Source organism: Tauraco erythrolophus, chromosome 4 (genome assembly GCF_009769465.1).
Source record: "Tauraco erythrolophus isolate bTauEry1 chromosome 4, bTauEry1.pri, whole genome shotgun sequence".
NCBI classification, from domain to species: Eukaryota; Metazoa; Chordata; class Aves; order Musophagiformes; family Musophagidae; genus Tauraco; species Tauraco erythrolophus.
The window spans coordinates 55,535,292-55,560,548 of NC_141468.1; the positions used below are offsets into that span (position 1 = coordinate 55,535,292).

General features: G+C 39.8%; 1 protein-coding gene across 6 annotated transcripts in view; it reads right to left on the reverse strand.

Moving 5' to 3' along the window:
• ANKS1B (ankyrin repeat and sterile alpha motif domain containing 1B) overlaps positions 1–12,821 on the reverse strand; it is a 476,662-nt gene extending 463,841 nt beyond the window's left edge. For all 6 annotated transcript variants that reach the window (XM_086610938.1, XM_086610942.1, XM_086610943.1 and 3 more), the window contains exon 1: positions 12,688–12,821. In XM_086610938.1, coding sequence (XP_086467064.1) covers positions 12,688–12,821 — 134 coding nt within the window. The remainder of the gene's footprint in view (positions 1–12,687) is intronic.
• Positions 12,822–25,257: the final 12,436 nt, after the last annotated feature.

Consider the following 25,257-nt stretch of genomic DNA (forward strand, 5'->3'; position numbering starts at 1 on the left):
TTCTGGGGCATGACATATAAGAGGAAACATTTTATCACTGGGGAATGACCTTGCCGTTTCCTCAGTAACTGTTTCCCACAAAAGAAGAGGGAAAGTAACATTCTTCCCCTACATGCAGCTGTTTCATTTCCATCTTCACAAATTACTTTCAACAATTAAGGTTTGATTTTCCTTGCCTTATCTTTGCTGTATCAGACAATATAACGGGAGTATTTTTCAAATGCATCTCAATACTTGCCAAAAAGAAAAAAAGGGGGGAAAGAAATAAAAAAAATAAGAAATATCCTCCAGTGCCTCTAAAACCACATCATTTTTAAAAGGATATGGGATACACATCCGGAGTTGTATTTTTTGTAAATTAATTAATACAGGCATCTCCAAATTCAGTATGTTCTGTTCACTACCACACAGGTAGTATGCATGTACATTCTCAAAAGAAATATATTTTTCTGTAAATATATATATATTTCTGTGAAAAGATATTTAGAAATATATATAGAAAAGTGCATTAAAAACATTATTGAGGTTATAAAGGCAAGGATTAAAGTGCTGGTGCTAAGTCATCCTGCTTACACATATGTATTTGTCTTAGTAATTATATGATTCCATATTATTTTTCCCTGTGCAATGAATGCTGATCTTGGAAAAGTTGAAGGCCTATCCCCTATAATGAGGATGACTGAATAAAAACTCTTTTCTTTTTGAAAATCAAAGATATTAAAAGGTGTGTTGGTGTTTACCATATCAAGCATTTACTAAAACAAGTTAAGAACAGGAACAGCAGTTTAATGCTGCACCACAGAACTGGATTGTATCCGTATCTGCACTCCAGAAACAAACCCCTGAACATCTGAACAGATCTTTGTACATTTGAACATATAAAATGCTACTTAATTTATAGAGAACATTCTTCATGTAATATTTCATTAAGATGTGAAACCCTTGCTGTGAGATGCTATGAATGCTAAAAATTTGCATTGCTTCAAAGACCAATTAAACAAATGCATGGAAGAAAAATCCACTGGAACTATTAAATACAAAGACAATACATCTGTCTCGGAAAGCTGCTGTAAATTGTTGGAAGCTGTGAGAGTACACTGGAGGAAGTATTATATGCTTGCTTTGCTATTATAGTCTTCTAAGACCAGCCTCTTAACTCCCAGTCAATACTGGAGAAGAGTGCTTGGCCAGATGGACCTTCATTCTGACCAAGAAGAGTCATTCCTACATTTTTATGCTAACTATATTAATACTGTGAAAAATTAGGTCCTTGTAGTCATCAGTTATAAACACTAAGTCAGTGGATACTTATAACCATAATCTAATTGTGCTTTACTTAACGTTTGTGAACTGCTGATATTAACACCCTTACTGAGCCACAGAAGCACTGTGACAGTAAACTCATCAATGTTGTGAAGCAGTTAGATACTGTAGTGATAAACACCACTGAAAAGCCCAGGAGAAAGATTAATCATTCTTTTTCTAGAGAAGAGTTTGAATTGTGCACAGGAAATAAGGCTCAGGGCTAAACACTGAATAATACGGATAGAAAATACTGAATAAGTTATTCAATGATCACTGTCTATCCTGGGCCTCAAGTGAGGTAAGGGTCTGGTGGAAAAAAAAATATAGGATTGTGTCATTTAAAAAATATATATAATGCCTACATTCAGAGGTTTAAATAAAAGCTGCACCAGCAGCCTCACTTTTACCATTAATAAAAAAAAAAAAAAACAAAACAACAAAAAAAACCCCAACTAAAACTCCTGAAATTTCACCACGTGGTGTCATCCTGGCAAAACTTTACCAGATGATTTAGGATCTCTACATTCATCACAACAACCTCTTCCACTTAAACTAATGGAATGACTGATGGCACTTTATTAACCTCTGTCTGTTTTAGCACTAAAAGAAATTGAGATAGTTTGTAAATGCATTTCACAAATAGTTGTTATAGCAAGGAAATATAGAAGTGTCAGGCTTTAAATGAAAACTGTATTTCAGTGGATATACATTCTCTCTTTATTCTGCTGAATGTAACTCCTTTTGCCCTGTTCTTTATATCTTGTCTCTTAAATTCCCCTTTTCTGCCCCTCACCAATGCTAACCTCCACAGTCAACCAGTCTTGGTTCTTATTTCCAGTCTCAATTCGTATACCCATTTCCTTTACCAGGCATTTCTAGCATTCTAGTCTTTTCAGATTTTTCTATACAGCCTGCTTGCCAAAATGCTCCAAATACCTCTATTCAAGTCTCACTCCCTCCACCTGTCTTCTAGTCACATCTCCTCACCCAGAACACGTCTATTTCATTCTTTTAGAGGCTTCATTTTCTGCTTATGTCATGACTCCTATCCTCCTGAAATCAAGACTTGCATAAGTCTACAGGAAAGTAAAAATAGAGGGGATAGATTTAACTATTGTGACAGGAAAACAACATATTTGTAACATATACATATACTATATACCATATGCTTTATTTCCACATTTAGTGTATTTAGTTCTCTGAAATGCTACTTGTGCACATTATGTGAGAAGATCCCTGGCAGATCATTGGACCATTTGGTTATGCAAGATACTGCTCTGCAATAAATGTGCACAAAACAGGAAGCAGAGTGATTGCAAATTACTTACGAACATAATCTAACAAATTAGATATACAGATGACAAGGAGGATTTGGAAGTGGATAAATAATGACTCGAGAAAATTGAAAACCAAAAATAAGTGTACATTATGTTTTTAGGAAACCTTACCAATGACTTAATTGAGATTCTGGGGTCAAACTACTAATATTAATGTGTTGGGGGTTTTAATCTGAAAAATAACCTAGATATACAGATTCAATACTCGCATTTAATGGCATTTAAAAACAGAAAACAATGATCCTAATAAGTCAGCAAGTAAACATGGAAAGCATTAAACTCACTGTTAACTCTTAAGAACTACCAGTAACACACACACTAGAATGTCGTATCACAAAGGTTTGACACTCAGGCAATATGCAGAGGGAAAATACCTATTTTAGAAGATATTCCTAAATCTAATTTATAAAACTTTAATTTATTTTTTTTTATCTTCTCTAAAAGGCATCTATCTCCTGGACACTTCTCATACTGTGAAAATATGAACACTTTACAACTTAACCTATTTCAGCACTCGTCTGGGCTATGACGGGTTAGCAAAAGAATTCACACAGCGATCACACAATTCTTACAAGAGAAAGAAGTTACTAACGTGTAAACTCAAAGACTAAATGTGATATTAATATTTTTGTAATGAATAATATGACAGAAAAAGAAGAAAAACACAAAAAATTGTCCAACTCCAGCCTGCAGTGGTGCAAGAGGTTATTCACCTCTAGCTTCAGGACTTCACAATGGCTTTGGCTGAATTTCATGAGGCTCCAAAGAGCCCATTTCTCCAGCCTGTCCAGGTCCCTCCAAATAGCAATTGTTCGTATGAATTGTTTCTCTCCTATTTGGTATCATCTACAAACCTGCTATACTTCATATATTGCAATCAATATCAGCCCTTGAATCCTGCGGAAAACCCGCAGTAGACACTAACAGTTGGATTTTGTACTGTTGATCATGAACTGTCAGAGTCAATGCAGTCCAGCCAAGTTTCCACCCATCTTATCATCCTCTTATTCAACTCGCCATTCTGACTGAAAGAGATTGCTCTGAAGCAAAGTGTAACAGCACTCACGGTTTTCCCCTGGTCCACAAGGCAGTTATCTCATTGTAAAAAGTAATTAAGGTTGGTTAGGCATGATTTGAGCTTGGTATATCCATGCTGGCTGTTCTCAATCACCTTCTTGTCCTTCACGTGTTTGGAAATTACTTCCATGAGGGTATGCTCTGTAACTTTCCCTAGGACTTAACGTTAGACTGATGAGCCTGATGACACCAGAACCTTCCTCTTGCCCTTTCTGAAGATGGGTGTGACATTTTCCTTTTCCAGTCATCAGAAACTTCCCATGCTTGACATAACCTTCCAAAGATAACGCTGGCTTTGCAGTAATATTGGTCTCTTAAATCTGTTTCCCTCATCTTGCTCTACTGTGAGTAACATTTCCTTGCCACACAAATTTTGCTAGTAGGCTCAGTCAAAGTCAAACTTTGGGAAGTCAAACTTTACCACCAAATAAACAAGGCAGAAAAGACAATGAGTGCCTTGCCTTTTCCATGTGCTTTGTCACTAGGTCTCCTGCCTCATGGAGCAGTGGGTCCGCATTTTCTTTTGCTGTCAATGTATTTACTTTTGCCCTTTCCATCCCTCACTAGTTTCAACTCCAGATAAGGTTTTTCTAATTCTGTTCTTGCACACTTGGTGCATGTGTTACAAATCTCATGAGATATAGCATCGTTCATTTTATGTATTTTTCATATACCTCTAACTTCAGCCATCTAGCACTTGATTCCACCTCTTGACCAGATAATCATCTGGTTGGTACTACTTCTGAATTCATCCAAATAAGCTATAAAATATGGAAGGAGGAAATTCTACCCAAATTTCCTTGTAACCTAGCTGTTTAAGTGGTCATTTATATATATATTCTGTATATATACCTTCAATTAGAATGATTCTTTTCCTATTCTTCACTGAAATACTTTCCTACAAAAATATTTAAATTAGGGATGTGGTTCAGTTTGAAATAAAATCATTCAATATCTACTTCGGGGTGAGCTGAATCACTCTGTATCCTCTCTAACCGTATTGATTAGATCTCCACTGGCTATAACGGGAACTTAGACACCTAGGACAGACATCAACACCTACAGAAACATAGCTACTACTGGGTGTTTTAGATTGGAATCAAATTGCACTCAAGATGTCATTTTTAGCATTTCTTGTTTCTTTAGAAAACGTATGTGCAATAAATGGGAAACTGTAAAATGGTTTTAATAAAAGCGCAACCTCGTGGAATTAAATCTCACAAAACCTTTCTTATATTAGATACATGTATATTATTACAAATTCATAGATGTTAAATTAGGTACAGAAGAGTTGTTATATCACTTCGTAAATGCAAAATGAACATACTGAAAATACTGTCATCAGGAAAAAGTAATTAAAAAGGAATAAAAGTCTTCCCATAAAGGCTATAAAGTTCAAACAAAATGTATTGCCTACTTCTCAAAAGGATCCAGGTACATGAAAATATCATATCAGTAGGCAGCAATTAGCACTGCTTATTATGCCTTACACATTTAGCATTAAATGTTGTCAAAATATTTTACCTTGAAGTAATAAAAAGGATTAGGATGTGTACCCTGATTGCATGAGCCAGCAGAAAAATTCCATGGCAGAAGGGAATTCCAGATGTGGAACTCTTGTATGTGTCACCTCCCCAGGTGAGCCGGCCAAGCTTGCTGAAGGAAAGGGAGTGTAACTGCACTCTACACTGTATTGTCACTTCGCGATTATATATCAGTAGCATAACTTATAGCAGTTTATAGGATGCTTCAACTAGTGCCTATGTCAGGGCAATAAAAACATGGCCTAAAGCTATAAGCAGTTCCTTAATAGCTCATCCATGAATGCCCATACAAACTGAAACTGAGGCAAATAGAAGAATCTACCTGTAGATTTTTAGAAACATGGTTATGTTCTTCTTGAGCACTAGTGCAATGACTGTGAAAATGCTTCTCTTAAAAGCATCTGTATTTGCTCGTCATAACATTTCCAACCTTGACAAGTCACAAGATAGCAGACCTTTCAGATTACATCATTCTTCATTTTATTTCATTTATTTCCCCTCTTAGTTCTGCTATAACACTACCACTTGAAAGCAGTAATGTCATGTATCAATTTTAAAAACGTATAAAGCAGCATTAATTCTATTGAATTATCAAACTACTAAAATCATCAATGTCAGACAAGAGGGAAAACAAGATGGTGATCAAAATGCATTTATATGGTCCTCTGCAGTGTTAGACACTAGCCATCTAGAGGCTAAGAATTCTAGAAGAATTCTAAAATAATTCTTTTAAGTTACAGACACTTCAACTTTCTGGATTTTTTTCTTACTTTCTCCTTAACACATTCGTAAAACGTTTCTTATTATTCTTTCCGACTTTATCATAAACTCTATCAATCCTACTGGCACTGCTACAGCCCATATCTTGATCCCATCTATGGGTTGATAGTATGACCTTGGTAGATTTTGACAGTTCTTGTCAGTCATTTTTTACATTTGGTCTAACATTTTAGAGAACTAATAGAATGTACACTTGAACAATACTCTGAAAGCAACATCTGGAGTAAGGACAAGTGAGAAATTTATCCATAGAGATTAACTACAGTGCTGTGAATTTAGGATCATACTGAGCTCCTAGGGAAGATTCATTACACAAACTTTGTGAATTGCCTTTCCCTTAACAATGAGATTTCTACCAGATGTCCTGGGTACTGGCCACATTGCCACCTTTGTATATTGCAAATATTTCAAACTAGCAAGAAATCTAAGGAATTCTGAGAATAAAATTTTGTCTAAACTTTGATTGAAAGCATTTATCAGAAACAGGAGTAAAAATAAGTCTAAGAAAGGTAGAAAATGAGAAAATAAAGGTTAAGTTTTAAGAGAGGTTCATACATTTAAAAGGGCAAACATTTAGAATCAAGGCAGCAATCAACTATCACTAATACTGAACAGCATAAACTAAGAGCTCTAGTGATCATTAATTTGCATTTCATACTGAAAGACAAAAAGAAGAAAAACTAAATATGTCCCAAAAAGACTTAAGTTTCCTGCTGTAACAGGATAAAGAAGGTAATTGGGGAATCTGGGAATGCTTGTCTCTGCTTGAGACATCAGTACAAAAATCTCCATGCATTCATTAAAAGTAGTGTAACTAAAATTAGAAATAAGCATAGACTAATTGGATGCCCCATTGACCTACATGTAACAAATACTTGCCATTTTATTATCTGCGCTGGTTGTCTGAAGTAAATACCTTCTAACACAGAAACAACTGACCTCAGAAGTGTGTGAGCCCAGGCACTGCGACTGTAAGCCTCATATAATACAATCTCTTTATAAAATCAACCTAAGAAAGTTTCTCTTACTTTAAACAGTGCTAATTGTAATGACAAACAGAACCAGTGCCTTTACTTTTGTTGATAAGGTGATCCATTTGTTATTTAAAACAACTTTTTTAAAGTTTTAAAAAACTTTATAACATGAAAACAACTTTTTTAAAATTTTAACTAAAGCTTCATAAAGTTGTCCTGGTTTTTGCTGGGATAGAGCTAATTTTTGTCTTAGTAGCTGGCATAGTGCTATGCTTTTGGATTTAGTATGAGAACAGTATTGATACTACATTGATGTTTTCAGTTGTTGCTAAGCAGTCAAGGACTTTCAGCTTCCCATGCTCTGCCAGGTGCACAAGAAGACGGGAGGGAGCATAGCTGACCCAAACTGACCAAAGGGATTTACCATACTGTATAACATCATGCTCAGTATATAAACAGGGGCAGTTGGCCAGGGATGGCATGATTGCTGTTTGGGAATGGGCTGGGAATCGGTCAGTGGGTGCTGAGCAATTGTACTATGCATCACTTGTTTTGTGTATTATTTTGTTATCGTTGTTGTTACCATTATCTTTTTTTCCCTGTCCTATTAAACTGTCTTTATCTCAACCAATAAGGTGGGTTTTTTTCACGATTCTCCTCCCTGCCCCATTAAGTGGGGGGAGTAAGCAAGTAGCTGCATGGTGCTTAGTTTTGGCTGGGGTTAAACCACAACAGAATTATTTCAATATTTTAAATACTTCCCGCTCTACAAGCCCTATCTAAGTGTGATCTGATTTTGCACAGGAAGCCGAATGAATCATCAGGCTCTGCACAAGGCTGGGAGTAGATTTGTGTGGTTCTCAGTGTGCACTGAGGCCATCAGGCTAAACTGTGGCTTTGCTGCGAGCAAGACACTGCTCTGAGAAACAGATGAGGAAACAGATTGCGACTCGCAGACTGACAATCTGCTTGCTGGGTTTCTTATACTTTAGAGGAGAAATATCTTGGGCCAGGCCTATACATGGTGTAGCTGCGCTAAGTAAGGATAAGCAAAGAACGGAGCCATTCCCTGCCACAGTCTGCCAAGTGTAGAAGGGGAAAAAACCAGCTCCATGCAGGCTGCTCCGCCCTCCCATGCTGTGTAATGGCAGCAGCCAACAAAGAGCGAGAAGGGGCCAACTCGCCCTTCCCTACTACTCTGTGCCAGTTCACATTAATTCATATTCTATCCCACAATCCTGTCAAAAATCCGAAGCTCTTTTAACATGTAAATATGTAAAGTTTAAAAAGACTACAAATTAGCATTTAATCAAGAACGATGCGTTTTTCTTTAGGTTGTAACATACTAGTAGGGCAAAAAGGCATGTACATGACAGCATGCGGCAAACGGATATAAGGTTTCTGAGATATAGGAAAACCTTCGAAGTTGTTTTTCCTAAAACACTTTGAAAGAAATGAAGCCTGTCTTTATCCAATAATGAAAACTGGTTGGTCAATAAAAACATCTTCTAAATACGCAGATAATCAAATTAAGCAAATTAAAAATATTGGTTTTGTTAGAAACGCTTTACTCTTTTTATGTGTATATTTAAGGATTTGGGATACAGGAATTGACCAATACATTCTGTTAGAGGGAATGTAGAATTTCACTCTCAAGTTTTCATGTTTATACTGGAAAAATATAAAAGCCAGTGAAATAACTTAAAAATCTGAAAATTCTCTTTGCAATCTATTACACACCTAAAAAACATATTTGTTTTTAATATGAAATATAGTTAATATACTAATGTGTAACAATTCTTGGAAGTGCAATCCCAGAAGAAACAAATAAAAGAAATTTCCCTTACAGTTCAGTCTTCTAAACTGAATGTTTTCTGAGGTGTCTTAAAATATCCTTGTTTCATAGTAAAAGAACGGATCCAGCCCTGATGTACCATTTGGGACGGGAGACTGTAGCCTATACACGAGTAACACATCTTTAGATGTCCTAGCGCATCCCATCTGGAATTTAGCTGTATCTGCACAGGGCATGGTTCTTTGTTCAAAGTTCATCAGCCCACGCAGATGCCTCAGAAACTCATGGGCATCTAAAATCTCAATAAATACGTTTCAGCAACTAAATAGCAGGTGTTTACTGGGGATTATACTTGCTCTAGCATGTTGTAATGCCTTAAAGATAACTTTTGCATCTGAGGAATTCACCCTCAGTATATTCACCCACAATCTTTATATAGCAGAGCAAAATATGGAGATTGAGGTAGGGAGCCACAAACTGGCCCAGAGCCTTTCCATGCTTCTCCCAAACTGAAACAAGTTATACCGTCCACCCAGTCAAATGACACTGATCTGCTGTCATTGCTCTAGATAAACCAGTTTGGGCATGAGGTCTTACATAGCATCAGTTGCAGATATCTGGGTGCATATGACCTCTTAATTAAGCAAGTATCATTTTTATGCACTCCGCACATACTCTGCTTTAAGCTCGTGTTTAAATCCTCACGGGAATTCATTCATATATTTATATGTGTGCTTAAATGGCCTTCCAGAACGGTGTTGTTTTCCTGAACTGTTGTCATAATTTAATATAATGACTTAGAAGTCAGTCCTTAAAAATTAGGTAATTTACTCTGCAATTAACACCAATGAATAGGTTCAACTACAAAAAAACATACAAAAGCTTGTCCTATTTTTCCCCCAAGTACCATAAAACATACTGAGTTAGAAAAAAAAATGTTACAAAAATGTAAATAGGAGATCTGAGCTCAGATAGCTTGTTCCTTGGTTCAGATAACAATCGATGTGGTTTTGTCAATTCATGAATATTAAATTTCATTCACAAGGTACATAATTACTGCAAAGCAAGTTTCCACAAAAAAAGGCATTGAGCCATGGAGAGTTCAGCCATATAAACTGAGCTGTCTCCAGCACTTAGAAGAAATCTGAAGGGAAAGCATACTGCTACTTGGACCAACACATCAGGCACAGTATTAGTCCATTGTATGTTGAAAGACTTGGACTTTTCCAACCTAATGCTAGGAATGGCATTGCCAAAAGGAAAAAGAAAAAGCAACATGGACTTTTCTCACCACAACAGGACAACTACAGTTCTAGGACATCATTTTATGAATTGAGCAATAATTATGATCAATGGAACACCAGGTGTTACTGTCAAATACAATGTCTCCTAAAGATTATATAAAAAGAAGAAAAATATGTCCCTGTATTTTTTCTGTTGCTTTCTCTTTATTAGAACTTCCAAAATCAGTTTTTAGTCTAAGAAACTGTACACAAAAAAATACCAGTATAGCTCTACTAGTAAGCTACTTCAATTGGTTTTCTATTAAAAAAATCTTCAGGTCTCCCCAACCTCGTATTCAAACTTTTATAGCGTACAATTATGGCTCTTCTACAATTTTGCTATTTTCAGTAAGTGTTGATTTCCTAAACAGGATTGAGATGTTAACACAACTCAATTAAAGGTTAACACTTTCAGTACCTTCTATTGTTTCCATGTGTTCTGTACCAAGACAGACTCAATCTTAATCTTGTATGTCTTTCTGGACTTAATCCATAATTAACTGGCATCAGTTAGATCATGCAACATCTCAAAAAAAAAAGGTATGTTAAAAATATCCAGCACATATAATTATTTCTTGAAAACACTTTTGGTAATGCATAGTAGCTTCTAATTTGAGCATTCCTGGTGAAGTCAATGAAATTATTAAGATTCCCTCTAAAAAGCATTATGTTCAATAGTGTGTTAGATTGTGAATGGTTATGCATCAATTCATTATCGAATTCATTTTAAATGTATTCAAATAACTACTTTTAAATGAGAAATTTTATAGCAGCCGTATTCCAAATTTTTACTTTAAATTTTTGAAGTCACATTTACAGAAGCCATAGACATTCTTTACAACATTAGTAAGTATCATAAATAAAGCAGTACATGTTTTACTTTGCTTTACTTCTCTTTAAGCTAAGTGCACTTCCAGGGGAAAAAAAAAAAAAAACCAAAACACTACAGTTGAATTTATAGCCTGAAATACTTAAAATCTGGGTAACGAACAATGACTGTCATGACCCATCTGTATATACAAAACACGTGGTTAATGTGTTCCGTACACAGAAAGTAAAACACTGCTGTTTAATAAAAAAGAAAAACACAAGCAAATACACTCCCTCTGGATATATAGAACTTATGATATACAACATGAAAGTGACAGTGCAAGAATATAGCACAGGCACTAGCCCTGAGGAAAGTCACAACACAAATCATGCAGTAGAACTGGATTATAAAGGGCTACTCATTGTACTGAAGTGAACTTACTTCTCTACTCACGAAAAATGATTATCACCTTTTAAGTCTCGTATTTTAAATTCAACCAATTATCTGGTATAATCCTTGCTAAACACCCTATTCAAGCACAGTACAAAAAAGCAATCACATGGTGTATTTTGATTTTGGTCAACGGGCGAGTAATTAAACAATGGTGCAGTAACTAATTGAACTGGGGCACCACAGAACTTTGGTAAACTATCAATATCTGAACTGTTGTTGTTTACAGAACTAAAACTAGCTTTAAAATAGCAAGACTTTATATAATAAACAGGCATAATTTGGATGGTTACACTAAATTTCCTCTGATAGGGAACACTGAAATAATATATTGACAAGGAGGAACTGGCAATAGAATCACAAATATATTTTCTTTAAGCAATTTCCATTTCTCTAGGCCTTTTCTTTCTTTCCAGGAAAAAAAAAAAAAAAAAAAACAACAACCAAACCAAACCAAACCCCCAATTTATTCAGCTTCTAGGTCAACAGTGTTACAGTTCATTCTGTCTTCTTTTGCCATGGCTAGTGTAGTATTGAACACTAGCACTGGACTGTGTGCTGCAGACCTTCTCTTGTTTGAATGCTGCCAAATGTCATCAATGCTTTTGATAATGCTCTTACTTAAAAGCATGATGAAACTCAACATCAAAGCCATGCTGTAAGTTGCCTGGGATATTACCACTGGCTAAAGTTAAGTCCTTTCACCCAACATGGCCAGTAACCTAGTTTCACTCCACTAAATCCAGGTACCTTGAAAGTAATGCTGCTCTTACCTATCCTGCTCCATAAGTTTTACACCTCCTCTGACTCAACGATCTCTCATAAAAAAGATTTCCTTTCTTTGTTTTGTAGGCTCATTACTATGGCATGCCTAATTTCTCCTGCAAGTGAGGGTAGCAAGTATGGGTGAGGGTATGGGGTGAAGCTATGGCTTTTTACACAGAATTCCACAATGCAATGCCTTGTCTGGGATTAACGTTTCCATCTGTGATTTAAAGTAGCAATTTGAAGACGAAACACCAAAGGAAGGGTAATTAGTATATTGTGCATATTAGCCCAGCAATAAAAATGTAAGTTCTTCACCAGAGCTAGCCACAGAATGAACAAGTACCTTACAGACGCATGGAAGGCAAGAAATTCAGTCTCACTGTATTAATAAAATGACTGCGTGTGACTTTAAACACAGGCACACTTGTACTTGGCGAGAGAGTGAACGATTTATTGTTACTATGAAGGATGCAGGAATGGAAATGAAGATGAGAAGGGCGATGATGATAATAGGGAGGAAGAGGTTAATATCCCCAGCATCTGATGGGGAACGACGTCCCTACCTCAGCAAGCTGGATAAGGGAATAGCTCCAGATCCACTGCCCAGGATCCCTCCTTTCCTCCCAGAGAGGAGTTTCTCCACCAGAGCCACATTCCCAGTGCGAGCAGCTTCCAGCAGTTCCTGGTCCTTCCCCATGGTCAGAAGCCAAGCAGCCTCCCCACGCACCTCGCCGCGCACTGGAAGAGCTCCAGCCCGGGCCACAGCGGCCGCCTCTCGCCACAGAACGACGTCCCCTCCCCAGACCCTGCCTCAGAGCAGAGCAGAGCAGAGATTCCTGCAGTTCCTTCCAGACCAGCAGGAGCAGCAGCAGGAGGGAGGAGAATCACCTCCTCCTAGTTTCACTGGATCGTTTCTGGGTGGAGTGTGGAAAAGACGGAGGGGGGGGGGGGAGGACGAAGCCAATAAAGAACCCCCCCCCCCCAGTCCCATGCGCACACCCCGAGCCGGAGGACGGGGCAGGGGGAGCGGGCAGCCTCGGCTTCAGCCCCCGTGCCCGCGGCCGGCCGGGCTAAGGGGGATAACGACCCTCACGGACGGACGGACGGAAGAAGGGAGGGACGGAGGGAGGAGGCGCAGCCCTGACTTGCCAGGCCCGTTGCTGGGGAGACGCGGCTGGCGCGCTCTCAGTGGCTGCCCGGGCCGGGTGCCCCCCTCCGCCTGCCCCTGCCCCAGCCCTCCGCCGCCGCGGCGGGCTCCGCGCCTCCGCCCTCCCAGCCCGCCCCGCCCCGCCCCGCCCCGCGCGCCCCTCGCCCCCCTCGCCGACGGCGGCGCCTCGCGCTCCACTGCGGTGCCGCGCGCCGACGGCTGCGGCGGAGCAGGGGGGCGCGCGCGCGCGCGCGCAGGGAGGGGCCCGCCCCCCCCAGCCCCGCCAGGTGCATCGCCCTCGGCCCCGGCGGCGGCAGCGCTCTGCGGGGCGACCGCGCCGGCCGCCGCAGGTGTTGCGGGGCAGCTCCGGGGAGGTGACGCCTCCCGCGCTGCGGAAGGGGAAGGGAGGGGCCGGGGTACCGAGGCGGGGGGGGGCGGCGGGGGGCGAGGAGGGGTCCTGCCGCCTCGGGTGCGGCAAGGGGCGGGGCTGCGCTGCCCCCCGGAGGGAGGGGAGCTGCGGGAGCGAAGGGCGAGTTCTCGGGGGGCGCGGGCAGGTCGGAGGTGGGTGCTGAGGGACACCCGCCCCGAGGCGAATTAGCAGCAGGTACGGATGGGGTGGGGTGGGGTGGGGTTGAGGGGGCCCTGGCATTGTGCGTGTATATGCGAGGAGATCCCCCGGCCAGGGATTTAACGCCATCCGGGGGCACGGCAGGACACTCCAGCACGGCGATGAGCCTGCTTCCTTGAGCAAACCCAAACTGCAGACAAAAAAGAAAATCGGGGCCTCGCTGAGGTCAGGAGCAAAACCCAGTTGCTGGCTCGGCGAATCGGGCGGACGGGACTGCTGGCACCCGTCATACGACAGGATCGGGGCTTTTTAATGTTTCCAAGGATGCGAGGTGCAACTGAATATATTTGATGTCAGATCCAGTCTGGTACTGCTGATTCTGTAACAGGTTTCAAACGTGTAACCTTTCCAATTGTATGACTTTTCCGGGCACCAAAATTCATCATTCCTTATGGCTTTTGGGTTCTTACAAGCTATACTGAAAATATTCAGCGCTGACCAACTCACGGGCACGTCCTTATTTAATGCACCTTTTGGTACTGTGCATACGTGAAAAGCCAAATTCCAGCCCCGTATTCCTGTTTTAGTTTAGTAATATGTGTAGGCAGCACCAACCATAGGTATAACCAGCGAGTAAGTGAAGACCCCTTACCGTCCCCCATTGACACCAGTGGCGTTCTCCCACAAACCATGCGCGCAAGATGTAAAGCACAGTGTCGTGGTTTTTTTGGACTGAGGGTCGAGACAAGAACCGAGAGGGAGCACCCACCAACCATGGTCTCGGGCAAAACATGACTCAGGCTTTCTTAATAAAACAAAACAATTTATTAACAGTTACTTAACAGGAGACAAGGGAACAAAAACCGGTTACTTGAGAGGAGAAAAGAGAAAACAAGGCCAGATCTTAAAACAACAACCTCCCCACCCCCTATTTTCTTTCCTTCCTGGCTCTACCTTCCCCCCCGGCGGCACAGGGGGACAGGGAATGGGGAGAGCAGGTCAGTTCATCCATGCTGTTAACTGCCGCGCCTTTCTTAAAGGAGGAGGAGTCTTTACCATTTTTTCCCTTGCTTCGGTCTATCCCCTACTCACGAAGAAAAAGTCCCCAAACTTTTCCAGTATGAGTCCTGCCCGCAGGATTGCAATCCTCCCCATGGATCGCACCAGTTTGGGCTTTACCAGTCTCGGCCTCTTAGGGAGCTGCTGCCACTCGCGTCGGCCGTCCCACGGATTCCAGATGCCTCCACGACCTCGTCGTGCATTCCATGCCCCATTGTTAACAGTACCTGGTCGCGCATCCCCTGCTCCACGACCTCTCCTGGGCTCAGGCATCTCCTTCCCGACGTGGGTTTCTCCACGGGCCACGAGTGGGTCGCTGCTCCGCCGAGTACACCCTGGCTGCAGGGGGGGCCGCCTGCCATCTCACACCGATTTGCAAGGGAAGCCTCAGCTCCAGTACACCTCCTCCTGCTCCATCTTTGCTGACCCGGTCGTTGTGGTTGTCTTCTCTTAGATATTAATCCTCTCTAGGGGAGCTCGGCCCGGCAGGCACCCCGGGAGTGGGGTGCTTCCCGAGCCCCCCATGCGGCTCCCCCGGCGCCATCTTGAGCACATGGCGCCGGCCCGGGCCCGGGCAGCCGCCTGGCCGGGAGCCGGGAGCGAGGGCAGCGCCCTCCTGCTCTCTCCTCGCTCCTGAGCAAAAAGCCCCTTCCCGCCCCTTTGTCGCAACTTAAATAGGGCAATTCGCAGAGGCGCCAATTTGGCTCAACCTCCCCCGGGTGGGGATGGGACTCAGATCTGGTGGCACAGGGAGCAAATCCCCTCCCCTGCCACCAGAACACCCCCCCACACATCAAACTATCACACACAGCAATGGCAAAATAACATCGGGGTAGGTAGGATTTTAATGCTGTGTTTTCAGAGAGTGTTAATTACTTCGGACCTATAGTACATCCAAGTCAATGGAAAGATCCTTGTTGATTTCACAAATGACTGGGTTTAGTCCCGTCAGTAACAGTTTCACAGGTGTTTTCATGTTTTTATTAGCTCATTAAACAATTTTAATTTCTTTAAAATCAATAGATATTTCCTTCTGGGGTCAGATTTTCTCTTACAAAGCAAAAAAAAAAAAATCATAGTGGGGACCTATTGTTCCAATATAGTTGTCCACAGCAACAAAACAGTATCTATTTTTTACCTAGAAAATGTGATTTACATAGTTTAGCATTTTCAGGATGTGAAATGATGTCTTCTCCAATGTTGTCAACAGGACATGGAATTGAGCACTGGCATAAAATTATTAGATGGAGAGACTCTGTAACTGCAGCCTTTCTGACTGAGAGAGTCTGATTTAAATGGCAATTCTAAGGTCTGATTCTGTGATCAGAAGTGTTTCATTATAGTATAAATAAATAAATGTATAATCACATGAAATAAGATTTGCAGTTTTAAGTCCTTTGTCACAGCAGGGTCACAGTGGAAAACAGTAATTTAAAGATGGAGTAAAAACTTACGTGTCTTGTTACAAGCCAATTGAGCATTAACTAGTTCCAAAGAAGTAAGCCATAAACTAAGAATAGCCTTGCATTCTGAAGCTTCTTGATCTCCTCTGTTAAGGTAGCCATAATTTCCCTTTATTTCTGCCTGGCATCTGATTTTGGATGCGATTATATGCATTGCCTGGTAAATACCTTCCCACATGTATCCTCTGCATGCTCTGCATGAATAGATTTCTTCAAGTTTGCTGAGAGCCTCTGAAGAGGTGCCAGTATTCTGTGAAGAGCTAATCATAAAGCAGAGGTATGTGTGTAAACCTATGGATTTGTGAAAAATCAGATTAGAGGCAGATACTAAGGAAAACTCAGGTTTTTAAGAATTTGGATTGTTTATGTGGTTAGATCGGCAGATGGCAAATATGACTCAGTACAAACGTTACATAATTCTTCTTGGGAAAATAAAATCTCAAGACTGTGGTCTAATTGAAAAGATCATCCAGAAAGCTGTTGAAGAACAGTAAGTAGAATCGGGATAGAAATATTAGTGGAGCAGATGCATGCAGTAGCCAGCAAATTCAGGAAGATTTTATGAATGCAGTGAGGCTCAAAACATATCCCAGTAAATCCATCAGCCTAGTGCCCAACAAAACTGCAAAGGCCAAAAAGAGGATTTAGTTTCATTAGCAAATAGAGCAGAAAACAGTTATTCTATCAAATTGAAAAGTAAAAAGGAATTTAAGCAGTACTATTTAATGGAAGGGTTAAACATAGATAAATTCTAAGGGCTACTGAAGCAAAAAATTCAGAACATGGGTTGGTCTGCTTCAGAGATGAAATCGACAGTGGACTGTAGTAAGAAAAAAAAATACCAAGACTGAGTTAAACGTAGATGATCAAACCTATTAGATCAGGTGGACTCCTTTGTATTTTTATCTCTTACTTATACTTCATTTTTATGTCTTACTTTCTTTGTTCCTGGTAATATCAGGACAACACTGTGGCGTATTAAAAATTGTATGCACGATAAATATGTTAAATAGAAAGTAGAAACATAGCTTTATAATTTGCAGCAGTTACAGATGAGGAAAATAATTTGTAAAACAGCCAAGAGATCTTTCAAAACATTGCATGCTTTTCGAGCAGTGCTGTTCCATACCACAGCAGAATTTTGATTCTATGATTTTAGTATTTACGAAGACGGTTTAAGTTATGACCACTGCAGCTGTCGGTGTCGAAGTGGCATCACACCTTCAATCTCAAAATTTCTCTTAACACAACATATGCCTTACCTTCTGTTTTCTTCCATTTTCTAAATACCGGAGAAAGCAGTTAGCCTACCTAGAAATTCTTTAGCTGGTTTGTCATTTGAAAGGACGGGGATTGACTGTAATAAGCAGGGACTTTCCTTAATGTTTTTACAATGCAACTATCAGTTGGCTTTGTTCTCATTTCAGGGTGACAACTTCTTCATTTCCTCCTCCTGCAGCCTCCCATACTTAAAGGCAAATTAAATGGGTGCTTTGTAACATTCTGTGACTCTCTGCTCTCTATTTTCAAGCAGGAGCATGGAAGGGATACGAAAAACTGAGCTGCAAGTATTGAAAAAAACCCAAATCTGTGATAAGTAGAATAGTTACATAGTATAGCAAACATATTAACATCATATTTCAGGACTGTCTATTATCAATTCTCTCATGTAAAGATATAAGGAGGTTCTAAGATCCCTATTACAAATTCTGAGGGATATTCTGGGAGTGACCTCAAAATGCTGGAATAAACCATCAGATCAGTTTGGCAGTAGAAAATAAATTAGCGTTAAATAGTCCTAATTATTATTCTCATTTTTGTACACCATGGTAAGTCAGGCCACAAAGTGCCCAGGAGAAAGTGCTATTCCTGATGCACCTAGGTGGCAAGGGTGTTTCAGACCTGATACTGTCTTTTGCTCTTTACAGTATATATACAGAGTAAAAAAGACACACTGAACTTCAACCAACCATGACTAGCTTTGTGTTTGTACAGCTCATCTAGGAGATACCTAAACATCAGGCTCAGAGGCTAAGCCCAAAGTGGAGGTCCCAGGAGCATGTCTGAGCTCTTGAGGCCAGGCGTGAATGCCCATCATGTCCTGGCTCCCTGTGAGGGTGAAACCCAGACACCTATCAGCTTTCCTCTGAAGGCTTTCCTCAGTGATAGGCTCCAAAGGCAGGTGGACACAGTGGACAGGTCCTCAGTTTAGATAACTGAGACACACCATAATACTCACATGCTGCTTAGTTTAGCTCTCACCACTGAAATACGCAAAAGGACTTACACCCTCCTCCACTGTAAAATAAAAAGATATAAACTGAAGGTACTAAACCTAACTCATGAGGAACAAAAACACCAAGAGTGCTATGGTTTCAAAAGAGCGCATGAATGCCTGTACTCATCAGATTTAGTAGAAGCTGAAGTAACATGTAAGGAAAAAGCCATTTTTGCCGGCATCCACAACAATCCTACCTCTGACTATACAATTCTGACTAGATCACTTTTTCTGTAAACACTTGCTTTCAGGCATGTTGTCATGGTGTAAACTGCTTATGGAAAAGAACACGCAAGGAAATGGTTCCTTAGCGGTGTTGCACAGCACCAAGGCGCTGTCTCAGCATTTGCACTGACTGACCCCACTACATCATGGGGCTCTAAATACACTGAAGAAAAGTGAGAAGTTAAACTATTACTCTGTCACCCAGACACTGACCTACAGAGTCATCCAAACATACCATGGGAAATGTGTGGCATTCCCCAGAGGGCTGTAATGTCCCGCTGCTCGAAAGTCTCGAGTACATACAGACTGCAGGTTGTGTCTGCGCTGGAGAGCTGAGCCTCCAGAAAATAGTGATGGGATAGTACTGACAGTAAGTCAAATCTGTCTGCCGTGCCATTTCCAGTGCAATTGCAATTGCAATTTTGCTCTGATGGCAGATGCTAAGATTAACTGGTGTATCTGTACGTTTCTTTACATGTATTTCTTGTGTGACAGCAGGTGGGATTAGCAGTATAATTATTCATCCAATCCTTCTGCTCTGTTGTAGGTTTACATCAGTTTGCTATCAAAATATGCCTAAGACTATTTTTCATGCATTAGAGAGAAATGCAGAATGAAATGCGAATCCAAGTTGGTAAGAGCAGCATGCTGATGAGATGCCCAATCCAGTGTGTGCTGACAGATACAATACAGGGCTGAAGCTTTACCTGTACTGCTCCATGCACAGCTTGTTGCAATAAAAATAACTTGTTTCTACCTTTGATACGTTGCAATCTCTTTCAGACTTTAAAACATTTTCCCCTTTTTGTCTTCCCTTTAAAATATGTACAACATTGCCTGCACATCAGCTTTTGACTGCCTGAAAGAGGGATCGTAGAGAAATCTCAGCTGAAACATGCTGGTGATGAGGGACTGCAACAGCAAACAGAGACAGCTGTTAAAATTGTGCACAAATGTTGTCCTTGGCTCTTGAACGTAGCATGCAGGAATGCCACCACAGGTGAACCGGTGCATTATAAGGCAGTAGCTTAGCTAGAGGTGTTCTGCCACTGGTTGCCATTCTGTTTGTGTCTCTACTAATAGCAACTATTCTATAGGAATATATAGTGGTAAATTACTCCTCAGGATTAACAGAAATGGTTGAGCAAACACTTGCACATCATATATCCTTCAGGTATGTTTATGCTTGTGGATACACATTATGATGACCAATAAGGCAGAATGTATTTGAAATTCCAACTGTGCTGCTCTGCAACACATAGCTTCAGACCTCATTTGGTCCAAAAGAGAGAGTGGTTACTGGAAACGGATCATGCACACAGCAGAAAATAGAATATATTTAGGTAACGATCTGGGAAGGCTCAGAACTGTCTATATCTATTTAAAAGATATAAATCTCAGACTGAGAGCTAGGGGGTAAGAGGCTGATACAATTAGGAATAACAGGAAGACATTTGAAAGGAGAAATAAATGACAAAGAGAAACTTATTAATAATATTGCAGTGGGCATTAACATGGAACCAGATGGGCACAGCACTGTTGTCTTTTTTCTCAAAAAACAAATGAATGTAGCACTGTCAAATACGCGATGAAGAACAATCTTCCACTGATTCTCTTATTAGCTGTAGTTTACCAAATCTTCGCAATTTCAAATTTTGATAGTTATTCTTAACATGAATAGTGCAGCTAGCTAACTTTACACTGGACTCTTGGGTCAGGCCATTTCTTTTTGAATGAAAGTAACTATCTGTAGTGAAAAAGCAGTTGTCATTTCAATTACTAGGGCCTTTCTTTACAGGTCATGTCCAAGGAGTTAACTCAAGTCACAGTCCCATAAGAAAAAGTTTTTTTTTAAATAAATCAATAAATAAAAACAGCTTGCCTGAACCAGATTGAATTCCCCAAAGAGTCTGAGGGAACCTCACATCTAACACTCATGAAATTAAAATGGTGAGGAGTGAGCTATTATTTCAATTGGCCTTGGTACTAGATGAGTGGAAGGCAGCAAATGTGATGATAATAATTTTTAAGGGGTCTGAAGGGGGATTTGGAGAACTACTGAGTCTTATTTCCATGCCTGGCAAACTGGTGGACATTTGGCTACAAACAATAGTGAAGATTCAGTACCGCTTTTGGAGAAACAAATCATGTCTCATATCTATTAGAGTTCTTTGAAGGAGTCAAAGGGCATATGGAAAATGGCAATTCAATCAATAGATTGTGTTTAGCTTTCCAAAAAGCTTTTGTCAAGGTCCTTTCTGAATACTTTTAAAGAAACTAAACTATTATCGAGTAAGAGGGACGATTCTCCTTTGAATGGACAACTGGTTACAGGAAGGAAAGTAAAATGGAAGAATGGCCAGTTTTCACAATGGTGAGAGGTTGTCAGGATGGCTGTGTAGATGTCTCTCCTCAGACCTGCACTGTCTAGCAAACTCATAAAGACTCTCTGAAGAGAATATAAAGTGCAGTAAAAAAGTTTGCTAGCGAAACAACAGGTTTCAGAATAGCTTGAAATAAAACTTGGTATGAAAGCGTACATCATGGCATTGCTCTAGTAGACAAGAAAATAGAAGGTGGAATTCAACGTTGACAAAAGAAAGTAATAATTCTCCGTTGCAACAAAGGAGAGATTTTGGATTCTCCTTTTACAGCTCCAAAACTGCTGTGTTACATCTCCGTAATCTTAAGTTACTGAGGATATTTCTATGAGATTGTCCGTTTAATGTTATATGGTAATCAAAATGGGAAATAATATAATTGGGAATTATTAGGAAAGGAAATGAGCATCATTATGTCAATGTACAAAACCACTGTGTTTGTCCTGTCTTGAAAGGATTACATCAGAACTAAGCAAGACACAGTAAAGGAGAAGTGGTATAATCAGATATATAGTATAGCCTTCATATAACCTAAATAGGCTAGGCCACTTCAGCTTTAAAAAAAAAAAATGATAACCATAGGGAGATATAATAAAAGCATATAACATCATAAGTGGTATGGAAAAGGTAAATATAAAACCATTATCCAGGGAAATACAATGAAATTGTCAGGGGCCAGGCTTAAAACACATTAATGTATTTTTCATTCAAACATTTTAGTGTAGAATAGGCTTAGGGTTGCTTTGTATTATGCTTGATTGCATATTCTCTTAATCTGATAAATTACCTTATAGCATGGAGACTGCTACCTGTGCATGCACACGGACACAGTAACACAGCACAGCAACGGGTGTGCAAGCTTTGTGCATCACTTGCGAATCCATCTGGACTCAGGATACTGCCTTGGTTAAGAGCGTCGTTCAATGTAGTCTTCGCATGGAAATCTAAGTACACAGAGTGTTGCTTACTATGTTTTTGTACAGTACATATAGAACCACATGGTGATTCTGATGCTAAGGGTATTTCTGCTATCTGCTAAGAGGAACAATTAATACCAAATTTGTCAGAGAGTGATTTTATGAAGCTGATGCTTTGCTTCTAGCACAAGATTAGGGCCCCTGACATATTTTATTCAGTTAGCCCAACAGTAAAAAGGTTCTTCATTCTTAATTACTTCTCCAAGCCCCACAAAACAACATTCTAGAGCGTTTATTAAAATTTGAAAGCCTAGTACTGCCTGTACTGCCTAGGGAAGAAAGTTATTGCTTTTTGCATGAGAGGACGTGATTATGCAGTGAATTTCTAAATCTCATTTATCTCTTGTGTAACTGGATTATGGAGGGAAATATTAGCATGAGTAATTTGTTTGCTAATGTGACAACTCTCTCATTTTCAGCCCTCAGACAACAGAATAGATTTCGGTCAAAAATAATAATAGGTAAAGTCTATGGCTAAACCAGCCAATTCATCTGATTTACGCTTATTATTTATTTGAACCAAAGGTGACTATTGTGCCCAGGCAAAAAAGCCCTACTAATTTCAATTCAGCGGGTAAATTAAAGCTAAGATCTCAGAGGCAGAAACATACACAAAAATACATTTAAGATAAGATAAGCCTTTTAAGAACACAATAGCGCATGGACCTACACCAGAGCATCGGTAGCAAAGAGGTTTACAGGAATACCAGCATATCCATGACACTCTTCTAACTGGAGCTGATTCAGCAAAACACATTTAGGAATTAATCTTTGGATTCTTTTCCATAGGAAGAAAACTGGTACGCCTACTCATGATACATGTTCTATTTCCATATTCTATTAAGAGGATAGTGAGTACAGAGACATACTCTGCTACGGATATGCAAATAGGCTGGCATCATCTTAGAAAAATATGCAATAATTAATGAAATGTAATCTTTAATCAAATAATTAAGTATACCACAAATTGGAGCTAAAAAGATTCCCCTCCAATAAAGAGATGCACTGTATGAGCGTATGAAACTGCATTAAAGCAAGGTGAATAACTGAAGTAGGATGAATAATTCAAGTAGGAAAATTTTTAAGTCACATGAATCTGGCAACTGCTGTGATGAATTTTTTCTTACATTTGTTTCTCCTTTCACACCTCTGAACTTGCCAAGCACTATATAATTTCTTGAAATAGGTTTTGTAACGGCAAATTGGTGCGCTTCTGTGACACTACTATTTTATCACATCATTCCTTTTCATGGTGAAGATACCATAAAATATTTTTTTAGAATTGAAACAGCAAAGTAAGGAACTGCCCAGTTTTATTTTGATGTTAGCATTTCATCAAACTACTGCTTCTCTGAGTGATATCCCAGTGAAGACACTACCCTGCATTATCCTAATACATTTTTAGGATCTAGTTTCCCCACCACCACCATTTTAGCAAAGAAACAATTCAGATTTGCTGTAGAAGTCAAGTCAATTTCTTTTGTTTCAGGTAGGATTGCTTTATATCAAATAATCTTTTCCAGTTATTTTTAATCTTCCAGTACCTTTTGTAATGTACCTGATCTAATGTATGTTGTATGTACATGTCTTCACGGTATCTAAACACCCACGCCACCTGATTTAGTATTCAACCTGTCTTCATTTACTGTGCATTTCTCTCTTGCCACAATTTGTGAACTTTTTTCACAAAAATCCTTTCTCTCCTTTTTCTACTTCCTTCTCTTCTTTAAGCTCTCTCCATATTTCTCACAGGAAGGTTACTCTGTTAAGATGGTTGTAGTGAAACTGTACATCATACTTAGGACATGTTTTGAGTTACAGCTCTGCCTCATCTTTTTTTAAGTACGTGTGGCTTCAGTTAACTTCAGCCAGTAACTTCACCTCCAGTGCTTCAGAGTCTCAGATTCTTCTGGCAGGCCCATTTCTGATGGATCTCAGGAATGGTACTGCTCTCACAGTATCTGATACAACTATCCTGTTAATCACAAATCTCACTTTATATAGGTTCTCCTGATTGGCATAAGAAGTTTCCAAGTGTCCTTAAAGTGAAAGGACATCATCAAAGTAGGAGATTATGGCAATGATACTGAAATGGCAGTGTTTGTCAGTAGCCAGCTATTACATACAATATGGTGTTGCTTCATGTACAAGTTTCTGTCACCAGATGGGCGGGAAAAAAAAAAAAGCTGTTACAGCCTATAAATCACTAACTGCTGCTAGGTACAAATCTTGCTTTTGACATCAGCAGCTGTAGATTTAAAAGCAGCCACAATGACATTAAGGGTGACAACTACTCAGCCAGATAGGAACAATTTTTTCTGAATAAGGTGCCCAAAAGTTGTTGCAGTGTATTGTTTTCCCTACACTTATTTCAAATATCCTCCCTTTTTCCTCTTTCCTGACAGCAATGTCTTATAGTAGCTAAATAAAATACATGTTTTGCATAATGGAAAAGCAAAAAGAGATTAACTCTATGTTGTCTTTGCCTGTTGAAATATTTTGTCAAGTCTCATTTCAAGGAAGCTTCTTAAATCTTCTTAACGTTATGACTCTCAAGGAATACTTTCCTGTTGCATAAGCTGATAATGTTTCTCATAAATGCAAAGGAAGGTTTAAGAACCTCACGATTCAGGTCATGAGCATTCCCAGATATATCTTCAGATGCATAGGAGTTGGGAACTTAACTTGCAGTTTTCCATGAGAGTTACATGTCGCCAGCTGTTGGTGATTTGGAAGGATTTAGCATCCAGTCAAAGCAAATAGCTTTGATACTGCTTTAAAGAATTTCTCAATGACTGCTTGCAACTTACCATATTTCTTACATTACTCCTGGATAAGAAACAAAAATGCTGGAGATTATAGTACTTTTTATAATTTTTAAGAAAGCTATTGTATAAATATTTTCAAGTACTCAAGAAGTCTCTAACTTTTTTGGTGAATATGTTTTCTGGCATGCAGAAATATTGAATCTTGTGTTTTAGATGCCAATGATTTCTCAGGATTCTTCCTGCTAAGTTTAACCAGAGAAGCCTCAT